This window comes from Glossina fuscipes, unplaced genomic scaffold (genome assembly GCF_014805625.2).
Source record: "Glossina fuscipes isolate IAEA_lab_2018 unplaced genomic scaffold, Yale_Gfus_2 0, whole genome shotgun sequence".
Classification (NCBI taxonomy): Eukaryota; Metazoa; Arthropoda; class Insecta; order Diptera; family Glossinidae; genus Glossina; species Glossina fuscipes.
In genome coordinates this window covers 19054830-19068543 of record NW_023998414.1, presented here as the reverse complement: position 1 = coordinate 19068543, position 13714 = coordinate 19054830, and the positions used below count along the sequence as shown (strand labels likewise).

The following is a 13714-nucleotide window of genomic DNA, read 5'->3' as shown; positions in this document are numbered from 1 at the left end:
ATAATTATTTAACTCCTCATTGTCTATACAACGCATATTTAAATGGTTTAAATATGCATCGCACGCATTGTAATAAATAAAAAAAAAAAAAAAAAAAAAAAAAATTAAATAAACAAAAATAAGTCACGTCCGGCTTGAACCGAATCGATTTATATTCAACACAGGTTGCTAAATATTGTAATCATTTTATGTGCAATGTATCCGAGCAGCAAGAATCTGACTGAGTTTCGAAAATTTTTAAATATAAGACTTAAAGTATTTTAGAAAAGATGCCCAATTATTCACTTATAACTCTTGTATCTCTTGTCCAACTTACCGCATTTTTATATTCTACGTAATTTGTGTTCGTCAAATAACATATCATTCAATAAGTTTGTAGGATGACGTACAGATGTAAGGATAACAATTGATCACATGAATTCATCAACAGGAGCGACATATATTTATATGATCCTACGAAGTGATCGAGGGATATGTTATTTATCCGAATAACTTGATAGCTGTCCTTAAAGAAAATTTGAGGCTTACCTTTATTCAATTTCAGAATTACTCTAATGAATTCGTCAATTATATATTTACATCTAACTTAGTAGGCATTTTTGTTATTATACATTTTCTCGGTTAGCGCGAATAGTTATATCTGTTCGCTTGTTTGTAAAAAGACTAAAAATCTGTGTAAATATGCAGTATATTTGTATAAATAATCTTCATTGATTTTTTAAAGAGACAGATGTCTAGATCGTCTGATCAAAATTGTTTATGAAAGCACAACTAAAAATAACACTTTTACGATTTTGGTGGGTATGTTTGTTATCGGAAATGATCGAATTCGTGCCTGATAGCGAGCATTTTCGCTGAGCATTTTTTGTCTTCGTTAATCAAAAAGAATAAAGAGACATGTAATCAACATGCTCTTGAGGAAATTTACGGTAAACATGGTCTAAAAATTAAACAACTTGGAGCTTAGTTTCGATGATTTTAGCGAAAAAACTTTCAAGTATACACTAAGAGTTGCAATCTATATACAAGTATTTATTATTATTACAATATTAGCTTATCTGACTTGTATGGATGAATTTGGCTGTGAAGGAGAAAAACAGGTCCCCGGGAAGCAATAGAGAATCTGCACGATACACAAACGCAACAAAAAATCTCAGCACGAGTAAATGTCATTCAGCATAATTGATTGGTGCAGAGTGGACGGAGTTACGGGAAAGCTCAATGGCCAGAAAAGTAGGTACCATCTGAGCTTAGTCCAAGGGAAAAAGGGGAGAAGATATTTAAGAATGCAGTGACGTTTCCTGGAGCTGAATGAATTCATTTTAAATTTGCAAACGATAAAAAATCATGGACTGATTCAGGCCAAAAGAAAAGACAATACTATGCCTTGTGCGTGAATTAGGAGCTGCTCAAACCTGGTGAAACTGTTACACATCTAACTCTCTCGATAATAAATCAAATTTTTGATCATGCATTGATCAAAAAGACCCAAATCGTAGTAAGGTATATTTTGAGATAACGCGCCACGATAAGTAGCAAAATCATTTTTCAGGATGAGTTAAAAGAACTTAATAAGGATGTGAAACATGCGTTATGCCCGTCGCCTTCACTGAACTTGGTCCCCGTCAAACTACTATTTGCTCGCATTTATATCTTATACTATCTTTCTAAGCAAAATATCACTGAAATTGTCAAGCAATCGAAAAAGCACTTGAGGACTGTTTTACCTGAACAGACGAACATTTCTTCTGATAGCGACTCTATAAAATGACGAAAAATTTGGAAAAACTTGCACATAAATTACGTATAAATGAAATATATGGCACAAATATTGTGTTTGCTTACTTTCAGCGTAGAAGCGCAAAAGAAAAAGTCAATTTCCTAATTCAATGTTAAAAGAAAGTAAATTGTCTTGAAAAACATAACAGTAACAATTCATTCGAACATGACGAATATAGTAATGTATGTTTTTATGTATTTAACTTATTATTAGATATGGAATCGAGAAGTGTGAGTAATTGTAACGTAACGTACTAGCTCTAGATCATTGAAAAAACATTCGAGTTACTTTGCGAGGAAAGTTTATCCTAACTTTTCGCCCAATTCAAGTCTCGCATTGGCGATCAGTTTTGCGAGAGAAGAGATCGTTTAGATATTTGTCGAAGATTTTTTAAAAAAAATTCCACTATTGTAAGAGATTGCTATCTTTTCCTTTATTCCAAACTATCTGTGAAAACAATTGTTGTGTTCAAAATGATTCTACGATAATTTCTTATTCAATTCGAAAAAAAAAATAAAATCTGCAACAGTTTTGTCTATATAAAAATCAGCGAAACTCTGATGCGCAGTTTTTGTTAATTCAATTTTATTTTCCTTTGCATAGTACTTTGTTCAGTGCGATTATATCAGATTTTTCAAGGATTCTTTTAAATTTGCTAAAGACTGATAGTCGATTTCGAATAAGCAGAAGAGTCGCTCTCGTTATAACGCCTTCTTTTGAATACAACGATACGGGAGACTTTTTGTGGAATTTGTGATCATCTAAAACTCGCTTAAATGATCAAATCGACCCAATTTTCTGGAAGTTCTTTATGATATATAGAGAAAGGTAAGTACAGCTGAGTAAGTCATCTAACTTAGTTAAGACGGAAACGTGCAAATGATGAAAAACTTACGGAAATATTTACTTAAAGAAATGATAAGCCAGCAACAAGGCAAAAATTTAGCATTCGATTTGGACTGTGCAAGGCTAGCCAGCTGTGTTCGTAACTCATCCGTAACATACTTTCACATTACTAGCCACATTAGAAACTTACTCCATTAGTGGCTTTTAAATAATTATATACGCGTTGATATGTCCGACGATTCCTTATTAATTCAACGACTTACACTTAGCGAATGTAAAAGTTCAGATAATACAAAAGCTTTACTTTTTTGCTAGAACAAAAATATGGATCGGTATTGAAAATATTTTTCAAAGTGACAAATACTTTGCTTTTAAATCATGTGGTTAGCTATGGCCTAAATTACGAGATGCTATCCAAAAATAGATGACTTCTCCCTTTCTCTCTCTCTCTCTTACGACAGAGTGTATTAGAGAAGTTAGAAAAGAACAGTCAAAAGATATTTGGACTGTAACTTATCAGCGGGAATTCATTTGACACCGGAAGTCTTTTCGCAGCACTTTGGGAAAAGTGAAAATTTCTTTCACGCGACGAATTTGTTTTATATATATTTTGGTAAGTTCAGAGCATTCCACTAAATTCAATTTTTCCAAAAATTTACAATGTTTTGCCAATTGGATATAGCGACCGCCTCGAAATTTTCTACACTTAAATTATATCGGAACAGTTAAGTCATAACACAAAATGTTATAATTTCTTCATGACGGGTATACTCACGAATGATATGTAACTTGATAAGTGAACTGTGGCTTAAAACAAGAAGTATTAATTTGAGCCTATGCTTCTGAGGATCTGCTACGGTAATTGATGGGTAAAATATTTTACGTTTTACTATGCTCATGGCGAGCGCGTCTGAACGCGTTTAAAATAACCCTTTGTATAATAGTAACACCTAGTAGTATGAAGTAAGGTGTACATAAAGATAAAACGGTCTTTACCTATTCGTCAATCTAAAGAGCTATCATATAACATAGAGAGTCCGCTGTCGTAAGCGGATACGCAAAAGATTTCATATTTTCAGCCAACTAATGAATCTAATAATCCCAGCAAGGTCTTAACATGTTATCTGCATGCACTGAAGCACGAGAATATACCTTCCGGTCATTTTTGGGGATATAAGAGATAAGCCAATGTTTGCGTTTTCAAATCTCAAGTGTGGCAAAATTTAGTTTAGTAATTGCTACAGTGAGTGTTCCAATGGCAAAGTGCATATCTCTTACTATGGCCACCTTCGTTTCTAGTTCTTTCTCTTTGCTTCTCTGTGCTCTTCTCTTATTGATTGTTATCGTCTTATAGGAATAGGGGACATCTCTTGAGTGAGTGGTTATTTAAAAAAAAAAGATATCTATGTATGTCAGAGGATATGGTATATAAAAAATTTCATAAAACTAACGCAAAGGTATACGTATGAGTTAATACAGGCACTGTTAGACTTATTAATGGAGGACAGAAATCCATTCAACACTCGTAATCAACCTTCGAGCCCATATCTGTATCGATAAGAGATTTTAATCGGAGTGTAAATATAAATAACCTCCTAAGCTATTTAAATGTTAACTGTCCAAATGGTTCGGATCAACCAATTGATGTGTTCATGATCAACTAAACACTTTGTAGAGTTCCGTTTTATGTTATTTTTTTCATCTTTTCGCATATTTCGTATCCAGCGCGTCTACAGCACGTACAACCATTAAGCAAGGCACTACTTTTGGCAAGGCATTACTATGTGATGACAGGTGAAGCATAATTGACTTTGAGTGCAATTCCAAGAGTCACAGATATCTTAACTGAACAGATGGCCTTTAACCTGTATGTAACTAATATTTGTAGAGGGAATTCTAAACGAAAATGTCTTCGAGTAAATCAGGGAAGGGAATCAATCCATTTGATAAGTCCGTTCGTAATTGTGAATGAGTCTTAAGTTTATCGCTATTACTCAGCATTTTCTATGAAAAGAAACAATTATACTACAGCAGCCGTGGAGAAACACTATGAGGGTTCACTTTTCAAAATAGAACGTTAGATGGGAAGAGGTCGAGAAAGTGATGCGATCCAAACTATTTTCTATACAGGGCGTTCGTCCTTGGTCCAAAATATGTCAATGTACCAAATTTCATTAAAATTTGCGGCCTGAAGAATGTACGCAAGACGGCAAGACGGCAAGACGGACAAACAAGCTTAGAATGATACAAAAAGTTTTTCCAATTCGGTATAAGAAAAGGTTAGTTTATTTATATCAAGGTAACTTGTACCATAATTGGGAAACACCACTGCACTAAGCCATAAAATCGATCAAGAAACTTTTTGTTTTGATATTTTACGAATTTTTCATTCAGTTTGCTACACCTTCATGGCATATTACGGCGCTGAATGGTCGCGAACAAAGAAATTGGAATTGAAAAATGTATGCATTCCATTATCGTTGGTATAAACTGAATATAATGTTATACGTGTATTTGAAACTTGAGGGCATGATGATGGGAGTCAAAGTGCGTTTTCCTTCCTTTTCTTTTGTTATTGACACTGTTATCGCGTAATACGTTTTTATGTGTTACAAAAGTAACAGCAAACTGTGCACACCCATTTATTGTTATAAAGATATGCGTGAATGCAGAAGCAAGTGAGATTTTTTCAAACTGGCTTTCTTAGCTTGCTTTTGTAGAAAACTAGTTGACCTTAGCTTTTAATGATTAAGTTTAACCAGTGATATGAAATCGTAGCGCAGTGACATCCTATATACGGTGTATATATATATATATATATATATATATATATATGTATATTATGCGGCAGAACTTTTTCACAGTTTCAGCGGGGATTATGTGTAAATGAAAATATAAAGGAAATGATTTATTGACTGAAAGAAAATCGAACAAAAGATATCAACTAAAAATTGTAACAAAAATGCATTATGTGTGAATGCCGTTTGCAATTTCAATTGTTTATGGAAACGTACACATCAACATATACTGATATCGAGCGTTTTCCGTATACGTAACGGAATAACATAACCGAATATCAACTCACAAAGAGGTTGCTATTCGGCATACGATCCTATAACCGCCAAAATGTACGTGAATACCATTTCACTTCTGTTTTTATTTTTATTTATGTAGTTTTTTTTTTTTTTTATGTGCACAGGTAAGTAAGTATTACCACCAAAGTCTGTATTCACGTACTTTATGAAAAATAGTTACGTGTGTGATTTTTCATTCATTTATTTATATCTCTTTTTGTGTGGTTTTCAGACATTGCTTTTTTCCCCACTCTTTTTCTTTATTTTTTTCTCGTTACTGTTTTCATTTTAACAAGAGTATAATATAATACAACATGTCGGTTGAATTATTATTTTTAATTTTTTTTATTTTGTTTCTTTTGTATGTTTACGCCGATATATATATATATATATATATGTGTATAGGCTAGGATGTATGTACGATATACATATATATGTAAATAAATAGAAAAAGTAATCAAATTAAATTAAACTGTTCACGCATATTATCATTATATACGATAAATTTTATTAAATAATACATGAATATGATCGCATAACATATACGTATACGCAAATAAACATTTGCATACAAGATGAAATGGCTTGAGAATCGATATCTACTTTATAAATATATATGTGTATTTGTAAGGTTTATTGTTAAAAAACCGGTACAACGTAGAGTGATTTAATTATAATAGAATTTGTTTTTCGCTTATTTTTATGTTTTTCTTTAAATGTCAAAACGTTAGTTGTAGTGTGAATACTTAAGAGAAATGTATAATGTATTCACCTTAAGTCCAAGACAATGAGAAAGAACAAGTGACCGTTATTTGCCGATGTCGATTGAATATTCAAGTTGTGTTCGATTGTTTGCAATATTAGAAGGGAGTATCAAAGATGAAAAAGAAAAAAAAAAACCTGTTTACAAACGCTAATAACATGATTCATCGTTGTCTCTCTCTCTCTCTTTTCCTAAAGCGAAAACTCATACAATTCACATCTAAGGAAATCGAATTGAATCGTTCTTTATAATACTCTCGGGAATAATCCGATTGCAAGAATGTTTCTTTAAAGGTCATCCATCACTCCATTAAATTGCTCACATTTTTATAATAATTGCTGTATAAAATGCAAATCGAAGGTATTCTGTAAACAACAAACAATGTCGTCTATGTTATTTTCTTCATTTTGATACCTAACTTATGTGCATCGAATACACTAAGAATGTAGTTGGAAATCTTGCGTAATTTTTTTTGACTAAGAGATTTAAACATATGTGAATTTTTCAAATAAAATAAAATTGTTTCTTTTTTTGTTTAATAAATGCTTGGACACTTAAAAAAAAAACTCATTATTCGTAAAAAGTTGTTTCCTTGAAATTTCATACGTTTTGCGTTCTTTTCGTTTCGTCCATCATACAGAACTGAATATTTTTAGAATTCCCTGCGTATTTCGCTGGCCAAAGGAATGTGGATTCAATGCTTTTTATACACTCCGCCAAAGGATTAGGAGTATATTCATTTCATCGTAATGTTTGCAACGCCCAGAAGGAAACTTCAGAGACCGCACAAAGTATATATATATATATATATATTTACTTGATCAGCATCAAATTCTGAATCGATTTAAGTAAATAAAACTATCATCTTGAAGTTTTGGTAGAAACATTGGAAATCCTTGCAGTCAAGTTGCCATTGAAAATGGGCCAATCGGTGGAAGTGGACGCCTATAGCAAAACGCTCATTACTCATAAACTACGGCAAATAAATCTGCAAAAATTTGAACGTATATTCTATGAGGGATGCTGTAGTGCTTGCGCAAGTATTGAAAAGATTCACCGCAACAAACAGAAGCTAGATTAAAGAAACCCCATAGAGTACATGAATCAGCATTAAAATCTGAATTGATTGAAGCATGTTCGTCGGTCGAACTGTGCAGTGTCTATGGTAAATATTCTTCCGTTTGCAAAGAAGAAGATAGCGCCTACAAGCTGGCAAAAAAAAATTCGAAAGTAACCCAAACCAGTCAAAAGACACGCCTGCAATGTTCACGCACCAATTCGACAAAGACTGAGAACACCTTCGTTTTCCATGTTTTATGCTTGCTAGACATAAAGTACCCACACATACACCATATAAATTTTCCATATTTATTCTGAGAATAAAAGAAATCAGCCGCGCCCACCCCAATCTTAAAGAGTATGAAAATGTTGTTCTTTTCCTTTTTATTAGTTTTCCCCTTTGGGATAGCGGCGATGGGCATAAAAGATTGGATTATGACCGAATGTAAATTTCATATTTCATTTTTAGACTGATATCGTGCGCTGGGGTCTTGAATGATTATAAAAATAGACAAGAGAATGACGACATATACACAAATATGTATACACACATATATATGTGCATATATGGTTTTTATGCCACCTATTATATAAGCTATTATAGTTGTATTCTTGTACTCTTCTATCTATCTTTTATCTCAGAGAGTTCAGAAGCAAACTGGCATAGACATGAGATTGATTGAGTTGGTGGCATCTTCGATATTTTCCGATTCTGTTAATTTTTTTCTTTTTCTTTCTCTTTCTCTTTTTCTTTTCATGTTTCTCTTTTATCTGAATTTAATTAATTACCATCAATTTGCATAACAACTATTTCATTAACTTTATGTGCAGAGGAATGCGTTTTTAAAAGCAATCGAATAATAAATTAATTAAGCACAATAAATATGAGAAAAAATTTCATAAATATTGAAATTTATATTTTGTTAAATGTGAGCGAAACTAAACCCATATATATTATACGAAACATATATCGAGTATATATATATATATATATATATATATGGATTGATATTGAAATGGCGACATTGTCTTAAACACGGATACTGAAAAAGCTGGTAAGACAAGAATCAAATAATGGCAGATATGCCTTCCTGCAAATCATGTTTTAAAGTGCACGAATATTTGTGAAATGACTGTCGATTCGAAATTAAAGCAACACTTATGTAATAGCAGTTGTTGCTGTTATACATATCTCCGTTACCCGCATAAGGGTTTTGCTTAGCGATGTAATTAACGTTGATTAAATGGAAATTAAAAAAACCGATGAAAAAAAAGCACACAATCAAAACAGGCTTCGTCATCTAGTTACATATATGTATATATAATTCAATCTTTTGATATATCTATGCAAATAAGCTGGATCTAAAGTATTCTTAGCTGTAATTGGGTCAACCAAACGAAACGATTATTGAGCTGAACAACGGATGCAAGATAATAGAAGTAATGATGTTGTGATGTCTTAATCTGAGAAATTTTGCAATCCCATGAATGGCACTAAGCTGACACTGAACTGGAATGATGATTGATGATTTCAATCGATGATTTAGTTTTTTTGCGCGAGCATGGCTATCATATCTTATGACGACGCACAAAAAAGGCGGGCTTCGTAACGAATTCATATTCTACCTGAAATGTCAGAAAACTAATGAAGCCAACTATGGGCAATACGTACTTTATGATAAACTTATTTACATCCCTAGATTAAGATTAATCGATCATATGATAATAGCACTCACACAGGTTAAGAATTGCGGCTAGTAACACAATGCTTGCGGGCTTAAACCTCTAGTCTCTCGGTAGAGTTGTCGATGCTGGCGTACTTGATTTAACTTACGCGGTGTCTTTAAATCCATATTTTGTTAATTTATATACACACAATATATATATATATATATAGATAATATTCACTGCATTTACGAGTTACTTACGTTTACAATGCAAATTGGTTTTGGCAATGAAACCGCTTTAGTGTTCGTTTCTATTTTTACATTTGAAAGTTCAAGCGATTTTAGTTTTGTTGTATTTCGAAAAATATACGTTTCTGACATGAATTCTGTTTTTTATTTCGTACACTATTTTTGCTAAGGGCATACTGTGCGAACTTTGAACGGACTTAGGAGAGATCCACCTTTGTAATATCGATTGCTTTAGAATTATTTCCTGTATCGATTTAAGTTTGTCCTCTCTCTCTCTGCCCGTCTAATATCTGTTTACGGATATTTTGTGATCAATTTATAAAACGGTACGCTGACGTATTTTGGTTCAGAATCCACTTCATTAACAGTGGATATAGTCGAGTATTTTGTCCTATAAAATCTTATTTTGAAGAAAGTCCTTATATGAAAGAAAATGGAATTTTCAAAAATTTTCGACGTCGATCGCTAAATAATAGTACTTATCTATATTAAATTATGCATGTGAAACACTTCGAAGCCCGCCCTTCCCCACCCCCACCCCCCCTTCATATATTCGTTTTTCATAAAAATTAAGCCTAAGATGAAAAAAATAAAAGCTATAGCAAATTTAATAGGTATACGTATTGACATATCCGACATAGATGTACGTTTTTCGATCTTCCTCCCAGACAAGCGTTCTCATGAGACGTCAGCCCTTCTATGCCAACAGAAACTAATTTGTACCATTTTTATGACGAAAATGGCTGAAAAATAATACGATACAACTTATGTAAGCTGAGATTAGGTCTCCCCATTTGCCCCTCCTATTTACCATTTTCGGGATTTTATCACGAAACTAAATAAAGGATTGTGTTAGTTGGAACCGCGCAAGGCGTATAAAAATAATGTTTTTACTTGTTTTTTCCCTTTAGAGGAAAACATGTCTGCCAACAGGCCAAACAAACAAAAAAAAAAAAAAAGAAGAAAAAAAAAAAAATACGCGAAAACAGCTTTCAATGCATTTTAGTATAGAAGAAAAATGCCCAAAATGATCGAAATGAATGAATGATTGAAGTTTTGAACAAAAAAAATAAATAAATAAATAACAGAAGAAGAACGAATAACAGTTTATATAGCCAGGCGAACGTTCACATACTGAAAACCGAAAGACAAATAGTCGAACTTGATCGACTGTAACTTTTGCATTTTTAGTTTCTTCTCGCTATGCTGCATATAAAGTACATTCAGTAAACGACCTTCAGAAAATATTCGTTCGTTAATAAAATGAAATAAAATGTTTATATTGCATATATAAGACGAATCTTTTATACCCTTCGGCACGGATGTAGTAGCGTAGCGGTCTTTCGGACAATGTGTTCGCTAATGCAAAGGATATCCTCCTCAAAATCCAGGAGATTATTTTTGAATAGATTTCATTCAATAAAAATTCATCTCAATAGTGTAATGCCCTTCGTACTTGAGAGTGGACATTTTGGATTTTTCAGTCTTTTTCAGCTTTTAATTTCAATGTGATCATCTCGCCTAAATTATTTGAAGTGATGAGAGTAGAAAACGTTTAGTATACACTAGCTGCAGATGATCGGATTATACATGCGTATCACATCTGCCCTTTAATCATCGGTGAAATCAAGAAGAGATAGATTGTAAAATTGTCGTGAAAGACATATATTATTTGTCTGGTCAACGCGTCAAAAGCATTCTCTCGAGCTTGTGTTTCGATGACGTTACTCGTCATTTTTCCTAATCGGTCTTGCGTCAGTAACTTAATTAGCCACATTTTCCTACCGTCTTTAAAGCGCGGAGTATTTCAATTCCTTTTAAGACGTTTACGACAATTCCTGTTAAAATTCGTGTAATAGTATATTGTATAACACATCCAAATCTTACTTCTTCAATAATATATGTTCCATGTGAAATCTGAAATCGCCATCTTATTCTATATTATTTGTGCGACTGACTATTACAAAGCGGTTACTAAAAGGAAAATTAGAATACTCTAAAATTGATCTTTTTCATTCGTTCTCTAACGATCCGGGAAATGTGTGTGTGTGTGTGTGTGTGTGTGTGTGTGTGTTTTTTTTATCTAGTTTGCCAAGGGTGTAAGTATTTTGTATTCGTCTAAGAACTGAACTGAACTGAATTTATTGGATTGGAACGTTCGTTGAAGATGTTCTTTCCTTGGATCCATTCGTTTGGGCGATGGTTTTGTAAAATAGTTAGAAACATGTTTCTTGACACTTGCAAAAGGCCGTAAACCACAGTTGATTATTGCTGACATTCGCAATACTAGAAAAGTTAAAGCGAACGGAAAATTGTTGGCATAATTCTATTAAAATTGAAAGCGATTTGCAAGCAGATGGACGAGTTCGTATGTACGATAGTGAATTCATCTTAAGACAAAATTGATTTATTTAGACATGAAGGTACACTAAAAAACTTGTATTTTATTAAATAAAAATTTAAAAATATGAATTCATAAAAAATATATACAACAAAGACAAGATATATATGTGTATATATATGTAGGGGTATATATATATATATATATTCATTATATATTGAAAAGTTAAATTTTATAATTAAATGCTGGTTGAATTTTTTCACTTACCGGAAACATTTTACCGGTTTCTAGTTGTGCCGACAAATTGCTTTTGCCACTGCTGTTGCCACTGTTCCCGTTGTATTTTTGTTGTTGTTTTTTTTCTTGGTTTTTTTTTTATATCCAAAAGTCGCAAGCACCGCGCACTAATAAAGCTACATTCAGGTTCACTGTTTTCTTTTTTCAACTCTGCACTCTAGTTTTGCTTAAAATTAATTGAATTGATTCCAAATAATTGTCAGAGAAAAATGCGATTCTTTTTTAAATCGATTATAATGGTATTTGCAAATTTTCTCTATAACGTAATATATAAATTGAAATAAACAGGAAAACAATAAGCCATGAAATCCGTTCGTGATTTTAAGATACGATCTAGCAACATTTTTTTGCTTTTTTTCTTTTTTAGCTTTTCGTAAGGAAGATAGATGTATTTGCCTTACGATCATCAATGCATTGCATAACAAATCATCTAATACATATAGTATATATTGCATGGGTTGTATGCCTGACATCGAAATCGATGGGATTATATTCGTTTTGTCATGCATATTACAATATCCAGAGAATAATTTAAAAGCTTTACAAGAAATCCCGCGAAAAGACAACAAAAATCGGTTGGTAAAACAGGCGCTCCAAGTTAGTGTCCAATTTCGTTTTCTATACCCTACACCACTTGTGATACAAGGATATATTACGTTTGTGCGGATGTACGCCACAACCCAGACAGATTTCAGATAGACCCATTTTACAGTGCACCGAACTTATCTGTCCGTCTGTCCGTCTTGTTTTCTTCTGTTCAATAATTTACAATTTACGGGACTGCCATATTTTGGTCTAAGGATATGCGCTATTGAAAATATTTCGAATCGGCCCAAAGTTTCGGCCTCTTCCCGTGTAATGCTTTATTTTGAAAAGTTGTGTCCGCGCCTGCTCTCAAAAACCTAATCTCTAGACAACCAATATTGACAATTCTTCCAATGACTAACTTTTTGTCTATCTTTTTCTTCAGCAATTACAAAAAGTTTAAGGTTCCACGTTTAACGGTCTTGTGACTGATGTGACGAAAAGAAACAAATAAGCCAATTATAACTTCGTAGCGGGTTACCGCATTCAAAATTGTTTTGCCTATAAATTTATTTAGATGATGTGAAGATTACAAGTTCATATTCAGATATATAGAAGGAGATGAATATTATATAATAAAAAACTTCTATAGAAAAAAACAAAAAAAAAGAAAAAAAAAAAAACGAATAAATCAATAGATAATTAATCCAACCAATCAATCAATATATTCAGTGTAGATAAGGATTTTTGTGTGCATATAGTGAAAAAAAAAAAAAAAAAAAAATTGTTTTTGAGATTTTTAATCTTTAAAATATGAGGAGGAGAAAACCAAATTGAATGCACTCATATTACAATTATTTTTATTCTGCATACCAAACTAGTTTAGTTAGTTCACTTCGTCTTAATGTAAATTTTACAATATGATCTCAAATTGCATTTATTTATGCAATTCAAACAATTATTTGTCGTTATTTATCGTTTAAGAAGAAGAAGAAGAAGAAGAGAAAGAAGCAGAAATCATTTGTATACATAAAATTGCATCTTGGTATATGCAACATGTATTGTGTGTGTGTGTGTGTGTGTGTGTGTGTGTGTGTGTGTGTGTGTGTGTGT

At 32.6% G+C, this 13714-nt stretch overlaps 1 protein-coding gene across 1 annotated transcript in view; it reads right to left on the bottom strand.

The window, feature by feature from the left end:
• The window catches only part of LOC119644810, a 56929-nt gene that overhangs the window by 42730 nt on the left and 485 nt on the right, over positions 1-13714 (bottom strand). The window contains 1 exon segment of the mRNA XM_038044552.1: positions 12047-12332. Within this exon segment, the coding sequence (XP_037900480.1) occupies positions 12047-12055 (9 nt within the window). The 5' untranslated portion in view covers positions 12056-12332.